The sequence below is a fragment of the Rhinoderma darwinii genome, chromosome 3 (genome assembly GCF_050947455.1).
Source record: "Rhinoderma darwinii isolate aRhiDar2 chromosome 3, aRhiDar2.hap1, whole genome shotgun sequence".
NCBI lineage: Eukaryota > Metazoa > Chordata > Amphibia > Anura > Rhinodermatidae > Rhinoderma > Rhinoderma darwinii.
The window spans coordinates 133,555,584-133,573,465 of NC_134689.1; the positions used below are offsets into that span (position 1 = coordinate 133,555,584).

General features: G+C 37.9%; 1 protein-coding gene across 1 annotated transcript in view; it reads left to right on the forward strand.

Moving 5' to 3' along the window:
* LOC142750387 (dynein axonemal heavy chain 3-like) overlaps window positions 1-17,882 on the forward strand; it is a 1,255,980-nt gene that overhangs the window by 600,894 nt on the left and 637,204 nt on the right. Inside the window, exons 35-36 of the mRNA XM_075859390.1 lie at window positions 14,005-14,135; window positions 16,136-16,236. Of these exons, the coding sequence (XP_075715505.1) occupies window positions 14,005-14,135; window positions 16,136-16,236 (232 nt within the window). The remainder of the gene's footprint in view (window positions 1-14,004; window positions 14,136-16,135; window positions 16,237-17,882) is intronic.

Sequence of the window (17,882 nt, forward strand, 5' to 3'; positions counted from 1 at the left end):
GACCAACCATTCTTTATCGTTTTTTCCTCCCCGCATTCCAAGAGTCATAACTTTTTTATTTTTATGTTGACATAGCCATATAAGGGTTTCTTTTTTTGCGGGACGGGTTGTATTTTTCAACTGCACAATATTTGGGTATGTATATTATATTGCTTATCTTTTATTAAAAAAATTTAGGGAAGGAATTGGAAAAAAACAGCTATTCCAGCATTGTTTTTCGCGTTTCAAATTTACGCTGTTCACAATGTGGTGTAAATAACATGTTAACTTTATTCTATGGGTCAGCACAATTACGGCGATACTAATTATGTATAGTTTTTTTCATGTTTTACTACTTTTGCACAATTAAAACACTTTTAAACAAAAATTATTAGTTTTTGCATCGCCGCATTCCAAGAGCCAAAGCTTTTTATTTTGTATGTCGATGTCGCCATATGTGGGCTTGTTTTTTGCAGACAGATGTAGTTTTCATTGAAATAAATTTATATGAATCTTAATGATTAACTTTTATTTTTATTTTTTGTTGGGGGAATGGAAAAAAAAAGCACTTACGCAGTTGTTTTTGTGTTTTTTTCACCCGGCAGTTTAATTAATGAGTTAACTTTATTACTCAGGTCATTGCGATCATGGCGATACCATATATTTTGGTGTGCTTTGTGGTTTATTTTGCACTTCTAGTAAATAAAACCAATGGAAATGGAAAATGGAATAAAGTGATTTTATTTTGATTTTTACTGTAATATTTTTTTATTTTTTAATACATTTTATTTAACTGTTTTCATTTTTTTTATTAGACCCACCATGTGACTTCACTATGCAATCTTCTGAATGCTTATATAATGCTTTGGTATACTTAGTATACCTACCAAAGCATTATTGCCTGTGAGTGTAAAACTAATTGGCATACAGCCAGGGCAGGCCTGGGGGCCTTTGTTAGGCCCCCGGCTGCCATGGCAACCCATTGGCGGTTGGCGACTGCAATCGCGGCCTGCCGATCGGTGATAGAGGGAGCTCCCTCCCTCTGTCAAACAACTTAAATGTCGCGGTGGCTATTTACGACGGCACTTAAGGTGTTAAACGGCCGGGATTGGAGGTTTCTCAAATCCTAGACGTTGCAGCGTGAGCCCGGCTGTCCTTCACAGCCAGGCTCCCGCTGTGATCGTGCAGGCACAGCTTCTGTGCCCGCACGATCACAAACACATTGTCACGAAGGGTCTGTGGACCCACTGGGCCGTACCGCCTTGGCGGTAAGGCAGCTGGCCAAAAGGGCGCAGGTGAATGTCTATAGTTCGTATAGGTACCTGTGGCAGCTCAGACAGTAGCAGGGCAGGCTCGGCTAGGACTAGGCAGCAGGTAGACGTCAGGCAAGGTGAAGCAGGTCAGACGTGGAATACAGCACGACATGAATTTGGCACATCACAGTGCTAGACCAGGATGGTATGGAATGCAAGGAATATGAACTGGAACAGGTACAGGTTCAGGTACAGGAACAGGAAACAGGAACACACTAGGAGGCCATCACATAGACAAACTAGGAAACATCAACAATGCTCAGGCATAGAAGCAGGGGGCTGGAGCCCTCTTATAGTCCAGGGTACTCACAGGTCAAACTTCATCAAAAGTCCAGTACGCGCACTGCCCCTTTAAGAGCGGGCATGAGCGTGCGTGCGCACCCTACGGGATCCGGCTGAGGTGAGTGGAAGCGGGCGCTGGCGTCTCTTGAGGTGGAGGCTGGGGCCAGCGCTTGCCGACTAGTGGCTGCGGCTCTCAGGAGGGGATTGGAGCTGACAGCCTGCAGCCACGGACATTACACACGTACATGCATAACGGAATGCGCTAATGGCTGTATTCTATGCCGTGCATGTACATGATTCTACACCAAGGGGTTAAAGTCTCATGTTTACTTATTCTAATTGGCCACAGTGAATTGCTGTGCCAAACTGTTCAGTTTTAGTTGATTGGGCTATGTTCACGCCTGCGTCGCTGATTTCCGTTGTTCTGCTCTGTCAAAGGAGCAGAACAAGCAAAAACCAGAAGCGACCTTTCCGTTGCACCACGGACACCATGGGCGGCCGATGGAACCCATTGAGTTTAATGGGTTTTGTCGGGGTGTCCGTGGGTTTAACTGAAACAATAGTGCAGCATGCTGCGCTATTTTTTTGGGCAATCTCTGCCAGATCTGTGACAAAGGTCCCTAACGGACCCTCCAACACAGATGTGAACAGGGCTTTAGTTGTATGTTTAAAGATTTAAATATTTAAATATTTAATTTAATTAAACATGTATTTTATGTTATTTTTTTTATATATATTTCTTATTTATTTTATATATATATATTTGTATATATTTTATAATAAATATATTTATTTTTTATGATATTTATATTATTATTAATAATTGTTTTAGGCTCTGTACAAACTGATTTCCATTATAACAGGAGCAATGACAGATAAATGTGATGTATTTGTCCCGCCGAATGTATGCCCAAAATTTTCAACTGTATGCACATTCAGTTACATAAGTCTGCTATAGACTGAAATAAATTATGAATACCGTAAAGTCTACATTTTTTTTATACAGTCTTATTGTTAGTACTTTAAATACAGATGGGGCTGTGGGATGACATATCCCAGCAAAAAGGACACCCATTGGCCTGCCTTTGGCTATTAAAGTCTATAGATACAGCAGCATATATGTCGGGAGATTTTTCCGACCGTGCAACACAGACATGGTGGGAATTGAGAATAAGCCTCTTTTGGGTCCTTGTTTTCAGTTTACAAGCAAATTCCCAATTCACATATACAACAAATTCATGGTAAGCAAATTGACCAATTGATTAGTATGTAATTTAAATGTGAGAGAAAGTCGAAACACAGAGGAAACCTGAGATAGCTACATTTTATCATTGCAATTACAGTTAGTCCTCATCCAAGCTTCCCTGGATCATTCATAATATCTCACTGTGTAATGGTTACTTGGGATGATCAAATACATTTAGAGGTGAAGAATATTGTTGAACATCTTTTCTGGTATACTGCAATCATAACTAAACTGCAAAATTCTGATAATGTTGCCTGTAAGGTGGACTGGGGACTTGATAATTGTATTAATTAGTGTGTTGCAATTGATTATTATTTGCCAGACATATTGAAGTGACTTTTAATTTGGATTGTATAAAGCTGTATCAATTTTGAGACTAGAGATTACAGGTATATATCAATATTTCTTTTGCAAAGTGAAGCTTATTGAGAATTATGTCATCCGCTTCACGGGAGAAAATGCTTAATGTATTCTTAATGCTGAAATGATCAGATAAAAACTGTTACTTGGTGACCTGTTCGGTAAAAAAAACATAATTCTAATCAAAAATTTATGGAACAGTATTGAGTTATCACAATCCAATTATGCCAACTAGTGACCATTTGTGCTATTACTATCTTTACATAGTTTTAACCTAGAATGCATTTTATTCTGACATGTCTTAAAAGAAATCCGCTGTACAATACACAGTAAGCGACTGATACAGTAATAATAGACCTTAAAAATGCATAAATTCTTCAGTTCAATAACTATATAATGTTGTACAATACTTCAGTTTTGCAATGCCTAACCTCAGTATATCATGAATGACAATAGAATTAAAAATAAACTGTATTGCATTAAATGTATTGACATACCCAAATGTGATTACCATCCATCTTCACTAATTAGTACCAGTCTGTATCACATTTGTGGTCCTCATAAAAAACTAAAGGGACCATCCTTCCCTTTGTTGTTAGCGCAGAAAAAGTGATGGGTTCTTTTTAAAGGGAACCTGTCAGTTTAAAAATGCAGTCCAATCTATAGGTTATGTTATGGAGGTGGAGAACCTGAGCAGGTTCATGGGTATTTTTGTAGCAAATGATTCAGTATAACTTATTTTAGTATTATGAAAAAGGAGACTTTTGTCTATCTGTATTTTCTTCCTTTACTCAGCTTTTAGTTTGTTACCTCTGTTTCCTATAAAGCCCGCTTACTTTGTATTATTTACTATGTATAAACACTCCAGTCAATCACACACCACAAGAGTAACATACAACCCTCGTGCAGATAATTAAATATATAAAATTATGTTACTTATAATATAGAAGTGACAAAGCAATATATATTACATCAAGATACAATACATTACATAGAAAACACAACCACACACAGCCACCTCCTTTGTTACTACCTTCCCTTGGTCCTTAGCAAACGTGGCCAGTAATGTGTATGTATATATAATATATATTCAGTTCTCAACACTATACGATCTACGCTTATAACCAAAGCCACATTCAGCCCCTAACAATTAGTACATGTATATATAGAGACTCATGCATAAATAGCATATACACTACCGGTCAAAGATTTAGAACACTTATATTTTTCCCGCTTTTATTAATATTTACACAGTTTAATGTCTCAAATGCACTTTGAAATAAAAGCATAGAAGAAATAAACAGGTTTCAGATGAATAAAAATAATAGATTAACTTTGTTTCAACAAATTAAATCTAGATTTTTTATTTTAGAAGTAGCCACCTCTAGCTGTCATAACAACTTTACACAATCAAGGTATTCTTTCTACAATTGCATTCAGATATTGTTCAGAAATGTCTTCCCAACTTTGTTGCAGAAGTTCCCACAAATGTGCTGAACTTGTAGGTTGCTTTGCTTTCACCCTTCTGTCCAGTTCATCCCAAACAAGCTCAATTGGGGTTAAGCCTGGAGACTGTGCAGGCCATTCCATTCTTTGAAGCCTTCCGGCTTCCTTTTGTCTTCTTAGGCAGTTCAGACATAACCTAGAAGTATGTTTTGGATCATTGTTTTGATGTAATATGAGCCCCTGACCAAATAGGCATACACCAGAGGGTATTGCATGGAACATCAAAATGCTGTGGCAGCTCTTTTTGTCCAGTGTGCCAGTAACCCCGTGCAAGTTGCCAACTCTGCATCCAGCAAAAGAGCCCCAGACTGTCACACTTTCTACTCCATGATTGACTGTTGGTGGAACACACTGAGGAGGCATCCCTTCACGTACTCGACGACGTACTAAAACCCTGCGTGATGTACCAAAGATGTCACATTTTGATTCATCAGTCTATAAGACCTTTTTCTACTCTTTAGAAGTCCACTGGAGGTGCTGCTTGGCCCAGGCAAATCTTTTATTTATTTATTTTTGCAGTCTTAGCAGTGGCTTTCAAACTGATACTTGACCTGTCAAACCTGCAGATAGAAGTCTTCTCTTCACTATTGAAATGGAAGCTTGTTTATTTTTTGCTGCATTAAACTGGACTTGAAGATTTTGTGCTGCGAGGCGCCGATCGCGCAAACTGTTGACTCTCAAAAACTTTTCATCTGATTTTGTAGTGGCCCTTGGTCCGCCAGACATCTTCCTGTCAGAGTTTCCACCAGTTTCCAAGTACCTTTTGATGGTATAGCAAACTGTAATGACTGCCACATTGGCTTTCTTGGCAATTTCTCTGTAGGACAGGCCTACAATTCTAAGGGTTATAATTGTCTGTCTTTGGTTAATTGCCTTTGTCTTGCCATTATGATATCAATGTGCTCTGTCCTGAAGAGCAAAACTTTCCAAATCCTGCCCTACAGGGTGTTGTAAAGCAGTCTGTTCCAACACTGGTTATATAGAATCAGAGAGTTTGAAAGTAATCTCCAAAAGTTGAGACACCTGTAGGAATAGTTTTCATCCAATTTCAAACCATAATTTGCTTTCTGTGCTGCAGAGCCGATGTTTTTGATGTCTTCCCTGAAAAACACCCTTTGGTTAAAATCAGAAATTCAGACTATAGCTGCGTTTGAGGTTAAAAATTCATATTGTTTTTATGTTTTTAACTTACTTTTGATCCTTTGAACCATTTCACGTTATTTTCTGTACTAGAACTGTGTTAAAGGGGTTTTCCCATCAGGAACATTTATCCACATAACACATTACACATTAACAGCATATCCACATATTCATAAATATCAGATAGATGCCGGTCCCACCTCTGCGACCCAGACCTATCTCTAGAACGAGGCCCCCTAACCCCATAGGTGGGATCCGCCTCTATCTGACATTTATAGCATATCCTGCGGATATGTTATAAATGTCCCTGATGGGAAAACCCCTTTAATGTAAAAAATAACTGGAAAAATGTAGGTGTTCTAAAACTTTTGACAGGTAGTGTATATAATCTACTCATCTATAATCCACATAAGAGATTCATAGAATATCTCTGTGTATACATATAAAGTTTGCTATAATGTTATTATACTTATATTTATATATACATACACAGCAAGCACACATATAATATAACTTAGCCTGTTCCTGATGTAAGTGCTGCTCATCCAGGGGTGGCAGGAAAAGAGAGAGAGCCCAGAGCTTCGGATGGCCTAAATGAGCCTATCTGCAATTTCAACATGACAGGTTCCCTTTAACATCTTGTCACAGGGAAAATACAGAATACTGCAGTGTTAATAAAGACAGCAATCCATCAAAGTAATTTATGTGTTACTACTTTATTCTATTTTTGTTATTTCAAACTAACATCTATTTTATTTCTCAGGTTGAATTCCCCCATAAAATAGGAACTACCTATAATAATAAAAACACAACTTTTCACTGCCGAGCAAAATGTTACCAAAATGTCGCTAGTTTTAAGCGCCTGTTCTTTCAAATTGCATGTTTCCAAAGGATTATTAAACTTTCAATATAATCCGGATTGCATGTGATAACAATTTGTAGTCCAAAATGACGGATTTGTGATAATACAGTTGGAGCAAAGTCCATCGTTACTGACAGACATACACTGTAACATACTTATTGGTTTCTATTGTGCAGATCATGTAAGCAACACGGTCACACTAGGTTGCCATCTGGATAGGCTTGCATCTCTTTTGACAGTATATTTTTTTCTTTAAAGTTGTATTCCATAACTGTATTTTCCATACATGCCTTAAACCATTATGCACACCATATTACGGAGACATTTTGTATAAATCCATTATGGGGCACCTATAAAATCTATATTCCGATACTATACTACGTTTGCCTCCGATTTCATATGAAAGTACAAAGAGGTTTTTCTCATGGATTCATACAGAATCTGATAGAAAAAACTGTTCCACAGACCATCTCATACTGTAAATTTAGGGTATTTGAAGCTAGAAGCATTGCTTCTAAGGCATATTACGGCGCCACCGGGAGGGACCACATGTGGGTACACACTGCCTATGGCTTCATAATATATAACTGTTGGGACTCCATGTGCCAGCATAAGTCTGTGAACACACTTGGAAACCGTGAAAGTACACTTCAATACTTTGAGGAATTAGCCTGTCAGTCATCAGTACAATGTTGCATTCAGTACCCTGGGCCCCAATGCAAAATCTGTGATGGACCATATACTATTTATAATACTGGTGTCTTCTTTATGTTGGTAAAAAGGTCCTTTGAAGAGGCTCTGTCGCCACATTATAAGTGCCCTTCCTCCTACATAATGCGATTGGCGCTGTAATGTAAATAACAGTGTTTGTTTGTTTTTTAAAATGATCATTTTTTACCAAGTTATGAACAATTTTAGCTTTATGCTAATTAGTTTCTTAATAGACAACTGGGCGTGTTTTACCTTTTTACCATGTGGGCCTTGTGAAGAGAAGTGTATGATGCTGACCAATCAGTGACCAATCAGCGTCATACACTTCTCTCCATTCATGTCCATTTGTACTCAGCACAGCGTGATCTCGCGAGATCAGGCTGTGCTGTCACATACACCCACATTAACTTTACTGAAGAGCCTTGAGAGTGAAAAGTCATTGCCTCCAGCCAGAATGCAGTGTTTACCGAAGTGTCGGGAGTGTGAATAAAGTTTTTGTAGGACTTACTCACGCAGCACAGCGTGATCTCGCATGATCATGCTGTGCTGTGATTGAGTCCCACACAAACTTTACCGAAGTGTCGGGAGTGTGACTAGACATCGCGTCCTGGTTGGAGATGATGTCTATTCACTCTCAAGACACTTCAGTAAAGTTAATGTGAGTGTATGTGACAGCACAGCCTGATCTCGCGAGATCACGCTGTCCTGAGTACAAATGGACATGAATGGAGAGAAAAAAAATATTAAACCAAAAAACCATCAAGGACATAACAAGCACTCATCTGGGTAAAGGAATAAAAATATGAATATATGAGAAATAAATTTGTTTATAAATATTGTAGTATATAAAAAATAGCTTTATTTGTAGAAAAAAGAAAGGAGATATTGCAGACCAATTTCCACAAAATTCCTTATACAGTAATAGAATACAATTTAAAAACTACCTGGCCACGAATAATTTTGAATATATATCTATATATGCATAAATATGATAAATAGGATACAAAAGGATATATCGGCAAGATACATGTAACCAAATACAGCCAAGAAGAAACAATAAATTCAAGCCTGTCGGGACGGCAAAATTATTAAGCACATCCAGGATCCAAGATAGAGACGGTAGAGTAGAATGAGCAATGAGAATATATAAAATTCACAGTGGTTTTCAGCATACTCATCTGCTGCGTACACATCAGTCCATAGATGGTCTTGATCACTCTCAAATTTTCAGTGCAACTTAATAACCACATGCATCTGACCTTAGATTCGTTCTCTTGGTCACCTGGATTCCTTCCAGCAAAAAGACTCCTGATTGTACACGGAATGGGTTTCTCCCTTGCTTTCTCGTACGTGATGGGATGAGTTAATTCCCAGTTACAGGTAGGTTTAAAGGCTGTTATGGCGTGCGTACAAAGTACTTGCTTCAAGTTTGGAAAAGCCGGTTAATATCCTTTAGGTATTAAGTCCCATACCTCGTAAGTAGTAGAAGTTAAAGAGGCTCTGTCACCAGATTATAAGTGCCCTATCTCCTACATAATCTGATCGGCGCTGGAATGTAGATAATAGCAGTGGTTTTTATTTTGAAAAACGATCATTTTTTAGCAAGTTATGAGCAATTTTAGATTTAGTTTCTTAATGCCCAACTGGGCGTGTTTTTACTTTTGACCAAGTGGGTGTTGTAAAGAAGTGTATGAGGCTGACCAATCAGTGACCAATCAGTGACATACACTTCTCATTGTTCCAGCCCAGCTTCTTTCACTGCACAATCTCACTGTGCTGTGGATCATGCTGGGCTGGAACAATGAGAAGTGTATGTCACTGATTGGTCGCTGATTGGTCAGCCTCATACACTTCTTTACAACACCCACTTGGTCAAAAGTAAAAACACGCCCAGTTGGGCATTAAGAAACTATATCTAAAATTGCTCATAACTTGCTAAAAAATGATCGTTTTTCAAAATAAAAACCACTGCTGTTATCTACATTCCAGCGCCGATCAGATTATGTAGGAGATAGGGCACTTATAATCTGGTGACAGAGCCTCTTTAAGTCTCTCAATTCCAGGGACAAGGTAATAAGATACCGGCCAGTGTAGTAGATAACAAACCAAGCATGGTTTGAGGCATGGAGTTACAAGTAACCACGCCTGAGGAAAACGGTGTGATGACGTCTCTCACCAACGTGCATACGTCTTACGCGTTTCATCCCAGCTGGGACTTCATCAGAGACGGGATGACCAAGAGAACGAATCTAAGGTCAGATGCATGTGGTTATTAAGTTGCACTGAAAATTTGAGAGTGATCAAGATCATCTATGGACTGATGTGTACGCAGCAGATGAGTATGCTGAAAACCACTGTGAATTTTATATATTCTCATTGCTCATTCTACTCTACCGTCTCTATCTTGGATCCTGGAAGTGCTTAATAATTTTGTCGTCCCGACAGGCTTGAATTTATTGTTTCTTCTTGGCTGTATTTGGTTACATGTATCTTGCCGATATATACTTTTTTATCCTATTTATCATATTTATGCATATATAGATATATATTCAAAATTATTCCTGGCCAGGTAGTTTTTAAATTGTATTCTATTACTGTATAAGGAATTTTGTGGGAATTGGTCTGCAATATCTCCTTTCTTTTTTCTACAAATAAAACTATTTTTTATATACTAAAATATTTATAAATAAATTTATTTATCATATATTCATATTTGAATTCCTTTACCCAGATGAGTGCTTGTTATGTCCTTGATGGTTTTTTGGTTTAATATTTTTTTTTGTTTAATTACTAGGACAGCACCGTGCGGCACTCTAGCCACAATATTCTGGGTTCCCTGGATATCTTTTTTCTACCTCTTGATGAATAGAGAGAAGTGTATGACGCTGATTGGTCACTGATTGGTCAGCGTCATACACTTCTCTTTACAAGGCCCACTTGGTGAAAAGGTAAAAACACGCCCAGTTGTCTATTAAGAAACGAATTAGCATAAATCTAAAATTGCTCATAACTTTCTCAAAAATGATTGTTTTTCAAAATGAAAACCACTGTTATCTACATTACAGCGCCGATCACATTATGTAGGAGATAGGGCACTTATAGTGTGGTCAGAGCCTCTTTAGGCCCCCGCAGACACTTGGCCCAGGTGCGACTACTACCTCTGCACCCCCAATAGCTATGCTTCTGTTTGCATTAAGGCCTTTTATCACTGTGCTTTTCTGTTTATTGAATGAACTTTAGTTTCTTGAAACTAAAGTAGAATTATACAAAAAACTAAACTGTAGAACATTTCTAGACACTAAAAAAAATGAAGATGGATGTTGACTTTGTTACTTTTGAGGGTAGAAAAAAATGCTAATTATATATTTTACTTTGCATGGTTAACAGTCAATTAGGCAACTACAGTAATTGTGATGTATGTGAGACACTATTATGGTTTTGTGAAAGACAGCTCCACTTTATTTTTACCTGTCAAGCCATATCTCCATTTCATGGAGTGTAAACACACACAAAAAGATTCATCACATTCCCTCTCTATTTATGTGCGCAGTGATGTGGGTCTGTACGTCTTTAAAACAAAGCAGCCATTACATGCATTGTTTTTAACTATGAATGATACAAAATATCAAATAGTAATTGCTCAATCTATTCTTTGATATGCATGCATAGGAGAATACAAACAAAGAGAATTAAATGTAAATTGTTGCACTATTCATGAGTGTCTGGCAGATGCCAGGCTGCGACATATCTGTTTATATTTGCAGGGAACTGATAACCCTTATCATAGAGAGGCAATGCATATCTTGCTCCTGTGATAAACTCCAAGGCTTCAGGCCAGAGTGATGCAATAAAAGAGCACATTTCTGTTCCAGAGATTTTGTAATTCTACTGTCAAAAATAATTACATAGTCTATGAGGCCAGAATGTCACATTGCATTTCAAATGGCTGTTCAATTCAAATGTGAAGCTCACCTTTATTTAAGATTAGCTATATAGTGTGTAAATATAAAATCTAGCGACTTGATGATGTATTTTCATTTCCATTAGTGATGTTTTGATTTATTATTATTCAGTTCAGATTTACTCTGCACTATAGAAAAATTGTGATGCTTCCTAGAATCATCTCGATTTTGCAATTCAGTTTTTGCTCACACTGTTGTGAGCATCTGTACAAGCTGCACGGCCAAAAGCCGCATTACAAAATCACGGTACACTACCACTATCTGTGTGGGCACTTACATTCGAGTACCTATTATTTGCTTTGTATATTAATGTGTATATGATAAATCACTTAAAAAGGGGTCAAATGTACAACATATCACTGAAAAAGTCCATACTAAAGGGCCTTTTACACCGGCCGATATTCGGCCGATGCAGCGAGCGCCGATTGAGTCATCATTGATCGGCTCTCGTTTGCTCTTGTCACACAGAGCTATGGATAGGGACAATCGGTCGTTATTCCGATCGCTCGACCCCATCCAATATTATCATGTCGGCAGCGCGTCTCCCTGTTTACACAGGGAGTTGCGCTGCCGACAAAGATAATATTTTACTTTCTTTAAATTTTATGACCAGCAGATGATCGAGCGTTTTCTCGTTTATCTGCTGATCGTTCCCCTGTTTACACAGGGAAATTATCGGCAATGAGCGTTCTATGAACGCTTGTCTGCCCGATAATCTGCCAGTGTAAATCCCCTTTACAGTTACAAGGGTAGATTAAAAGAACAGTTCCCAGCAGGATACAGAGAAGCCACAATTGTATATGTGGGACGTGAATGGAAACTGTTTCTGCAGCAGGCGCATGAATCTCTGCAAGTTCCATTCAGATGAATAGAATTGCTATTCAGCATCTGACCTTAGTATTACAAATGCACACAGATCATATTTCTACAAGGTGACAGTGACACGATTACGTGTAGTACACCATGCTCGCTATCAGCCTATTAGTTACGCCCAGTACCTTTACGTGCACCACACAAAGTACTGACACCCCATTGTCCTCCATTGTGTTAATGAGTAATAATTCAAAAGGTATTAAGGTTTTTGTGTACCAATCCGACCTACGGCCCATGCATAGCTGGACACCATTTTGTACACAAAGTACTAAATAGAGACATTCTAATAGATCTGATCCGTCAAATGTAGCTTGTTAATTTTCAGGCAGAAAAGGGAGATCCTACATTACACAGTAAAATTAACTAAAAAAGAAAATAGAGTTATTTTACAAAATCAGGATCTGTCCTTATAGGGGTAGTCTACCTTAGACAATCTCTACTTATTGCAAGGGTCCATTAAAAATAAAAAAATCTTCAACGAACAACTGTAATCTGTGAAGAAGCCTGGCAGTAAGTGGTTGTTTTCCCTGCAGCGCCCTCACAGAGAAAATTAAGTATTACACAGTGCCCATTCAAATCAATGGATCAGAGGTGTAACTTGAAGCTTCTTGACCCCAATGCAAAATCTATATCACCTACCATATATCATTAATCATACTGGTGTCTTCTTATGTGGCTGAGGGGCTTTAGGAGCCCCTCATGCTCCAGGGCCGTGTGCGACTGCTACCTCTGCACTCCCTATATCTACGCCCCTACATTGGGTCATCCGTGTAAGGCAGGACAGGTCCTTCAGAATGAAATATGCTCCTTATAGATGGTCTCCACTATTTCCATTAAATGCTATATGTAACTAGTATATTTTGGTTCTTTTTTTACCCTTTCCATAATTTCTGCAAATGCACATACATTTTTTCCTCTATAACTTTGCTGAGTGGGAGGAATTTTTCTGGTGTGATGTCAGAGCTGGACTGCCTTCCCTGTGCTGCTTCCTCTTTCCTCTCACAACATGATACTCACACACAGGCTGAGGCTACATTCAGACGAGCGTATCAGATTCACGTGCGTGGAAAAACACGGGTGAATCTGGTCCGTTATGCATCAGTGTGCTTTCCGAGGCACATGCATTATTCACGCACTCGCAAAGCACATCTTTTTTATTTATTATTATTTTTTATTGAATTGATGCGCAAATCACGCATTGCACACAGATGTGCATTTGTGTGCGTTGCGTGGTTTTCATGCACTCATTGACTTCAATGGGCGCGTTGGTGCGTGAAAACGCACCAATATAGGACATGCAGTGAGTTTTACGCAACGGACACACACTGCGTGAAAACTCCTGCATGTGTGAACGGTTCCATTGAAATCAATGGGTTTGTGTTCTGCGCGTGATTTCCCTGCGCAGCACGCGGACGTTATTCACATTCGTCTGAATGAGCCCTGAGGCAGAGAGAGACTATAACATGACCCCTCCTACGCTAGATGGATTATTCGATGAGTGAAGTCATTTTTTAACATTTAAAGGGAGCCTGCATGCAGGTTAAAAGGGAATGACAGGCATGCTTTAAAATATGTAAATTAATAACTACAGACATATTCACATATACACATATAAAAAAACAAAGATCCAAGCACAGGATGTTAATGATGTCTATGTATTATTAACATAAAAGAGAATCTTAAATCGGACAATATTCAATTTATTTGTTTAACCTCAATATAAATATAACATATACAGGAAAGTATTAAACAATATTTCTGTTTCTCTAGGTGTTTTGGCTAGCGTGTTCCGGAGTCATGCTACATGCAACACGAAATGCAGGAAATGGTGCATATTTGATGGGCCAGTGGATGCCGTGTGGGTAGAAAATATGAATACTGTTTTAGATGATAACAAAAAGGTATACATATGACATTACATTGTTTATATCAATCCTGGTATCCTGGTATTTGTTCTGAAAGCTCTTATTGCTTTCATGCTAGGATTTTTTTTCTTACTATTATAAAGAAATCCCCTGTTTTCTATACATAGAAGTCCATACTAGGGGTTTCTTCAAATCAGGGTTTACCATTGCAATCATTACCATTTTTCACTGTAATAAAGTTCCTGGTGACCCTAGGTACGGTGCACTGTCTAGTCCCTTTTAACTAAGTTGGTCAGTGTCCTTTTCTTAGCTACCAAATTATTTAGTGTCCGTGCTTGGTAGTTCAGTGATTTAGGGTATGTTCACACGTAGTCAACAAAAACGTCTGAAAATCCAGAGCTGTTTTCAAGGGAAAACAGACCCTGCTTTTCAGACGTTTTTTGACCAACTCGCATTTTTCGCTGCGTTTTCACGCCGTTTTCGCGGCGTTTTTTACGTCCGTTTTTGGAGCTGTTTTCATTGGAGTCTATGAGAAAACAGCTCCAAAAATGTCCAAAGAAGTGTCCTGCACTTCTTTTTACGAGTCACAATTTTACGCGTCGTAATTGCCGTATGACGCGTAAAATTACGCGTCGTGTGGACAATACAGCGTTATACCCATAGAAAGTAATGGGCAGATGTTTGACGACGTATTTGAGACGTATTTCCAGACGTAAAACGAGGCAAAATACGCCTCGTATACGTCTGAAATTTGGCCGTGTGAACATACCCTTAAAGAGGCTCTGTCACCACATTATAAGTGGCCTATATTGTACATGATGTGATTGGCGCTGTAATGTAGATTACAGCAGTGTTTTTTATTTAGGAACACGGTCATTTTTGACAGAGTTATGACCTTTATTAACTTTATGCTAATGAGTTTCTCAATGGACAACTGGGCGTGTATTACTATATGACCAAGTGGGAGTTGTGGAGAGAAGTGTATAACGCTGACCAATCAGTGACCAATCAGCGTCATACACTTCTCTCCATTAATTTATACAGCACATAGCGATATAGCTATATCGCTATGTTCAGCCACATACACAAACACTAACATTACTGCAGTGTCATAACAATGAATATACATTACCTCCAGCCAGGACGGGATGTGTATTCAGAATCCTGACCACTTCTATAGCATCTGTGTGAGACTACAGCACAGCACAGCGAGATCTCGCGAGACTACGCCTGCTGTGCTGTAAATCGCCGAGAAGTGCAGAGAAGTGGTCAGGATTCTGAATACACATCCCGTCCTGGCTGGAGGTAATGTATATTCATTGTCATGACACTGCAGAAATGTTAGTGTTTGTGTATGTGGCTGAACATAGCGATATAGCTATATCGCTATGTGCAGAGTAAATGAATGGAGAGAAGTGTATGGCTCTGATTGGTCACTGATTGGTCAGTGTCATACACTCCTGTACAACGCCCACCTGGCCATATAGTAAAACACGCCCAGTTGTCCATTGAGAAACTCATTAGCATAAAGTTAATATAGGTCATAACTGTCAAAAATGATAGTTTTTCTAAATAAAAAACACTGCTGTAATCTACATTACAGCGCAAACCACATCATGTACAATGTTGGCCACTTATAATGTGGTGACAGAGCCTCTTTAATTTAATATTTTCATACCTGGAGATCCATTAGTTTGGCTTCCATATTTGGTAATTCAATGTTTTTGCTGGTGATCTATATTAATCCAGTTCTTTAGAATACCAGTGTTTTAGTGTATATATTGGGGGAAATAATGTTTTTTTTATTTTTTAGCAAGTATCCAGAGAGAGAGCTACTATTTCCAAAAAGTTCTCTTTATGCTGATAGAGTCAACTTCTGTTTGATTCTGTTTTGCTTCATCAGTTGCTCTTTGCTCCTCTCCTCTTCTCTAAGTTGTTACCTTTATCTTGACATTACCCCATCCCCTTATATACGATTCGCCATATTGACTATCACCTATATTTGTATTGATTTTATTATATTTCTAATCTTTTAGCTCTGCCTGATGAGTGGAGAAATAATTCAAATGAGTCCACAGCAGAACATGATTTTTGAGGTGCTAGATCTTGAACAAGCATCTCCTGCAACCGTAAGTAGGTAAGAAAATTCTGTATAGCTCTCATGTGCATGTACCACATGTACCACATTAATGGATTTACTGTGCTATGTTTCATCACTTTGTTCAGAAATGTAGCTGATAAATGTAGGAGAACGTCATCATAGGGCGTACTGTACCTTTCTTTTATGTACTGTAAATATTTTTGCTATTAGGAGTTTTCCTACAGTATGTGATGACATCACTTGAATATGCTTCACGGATATGTGGGGCCTGACTGCTGGGACCACAAAATCCTCATAATGAAATGGCCTTCTCACTAGATTTACCTTCACAGCAGCACTCCAAGTGAATCGATCTGTTTTGCATTTCCATTCACAGAGGGTTAATTTAACCTGTCCAATGGAGTGAAACTGCCGAAAGGTTTTCTGCCCCTTCATTGGATCAGCAGGGTCTTAAAGTTCTGACACCATTTATAATGAAGTTATGACTTATCCTAGCAAATTGCCACTTCTTAATATGGGAATACCCTTTTCATAGGTTAAGACTATAATGCATTTTATAATACTAAATCAGCGGTCAATACTCTGTTTGTTTGCTACAGAGCTCTGATTCCTTTTGCCACCCAGGACCTTAAGTGTTAAAAAATCAAGAAGGCCCATAGCCACCACTAGAGGGTCCGAACTGTATGCAGCTAAATACATCTTCTTCAATACCTTATTAAGCTTCATACATATCAGTGACACACAGCAAACCATTGCAGTATGATATCAGCTATCTTAAAACCATACTAATTTTTTTTACTATACATATTTTTGTTTTGGTTTTTTATTTGCTTTGTTTGTTTTCTTTTTTTGGTACGTCTGATTTAAACTGACAACTAATGCATACAATTATATAGGGTTGCATAATTGTATCGATCCAGTGTCATTTAGAGGTTCCATAGTTATATAATTATTATTTGTTTATTATAATTTACATTTTAATAAAATAAACAGGCATTGAGGAAAATATATTCACTTTATATATTTTTATGAAAGGCCATAAATTGTTTTTGTTTGTTATTTTGAAACAGACTAAAGACTATCCACAATTATAATCCACATTACAGCTGAAATTTTTCAATAAACAATAAATCATCTAATATAAGCTTTGCTAAACTTATTGATTTTCTGTATTAAAATTGTCTTCCTGTCTTACAATGTGATGAGATCAGTAATCCTATAATTAGCAAACCTTCATCTTGTTGAATCAATTGACTTGCTCCAATGGACATTTTAATGTGCTCATGTTTTTGTTTTCAGTTGTATATCTAGCAAAACGCCAACCTAGTTCTTTAAAAAAAAAAAAAAAACAGATGGGAAACAAAAAAAGTTATTTTTCTCATTTCCCTTTTGTTATATCATTCAATGAGGCAACATTACAAATGGTTTAGAGTTACTGTAGCGTATACAGCATTTTTACATTACTATTCAGTGCTTTAGACTAAAAAACATCTATTTACAAATTAAATTCAAGGAAATTAAAAAAATATCACTTTTGCCCGCTCTAAAAATTTATTCAGCGTGTTTAGAAAAGTGCATTTTTACTTTAGGAATTGTTGCTATTTTTCACTTCTCCTCATTGGCCTTTTAGAGCAAGCAAATATATACTAAACCTATGTGCTGCATTATTAAGGTGGTGTTAG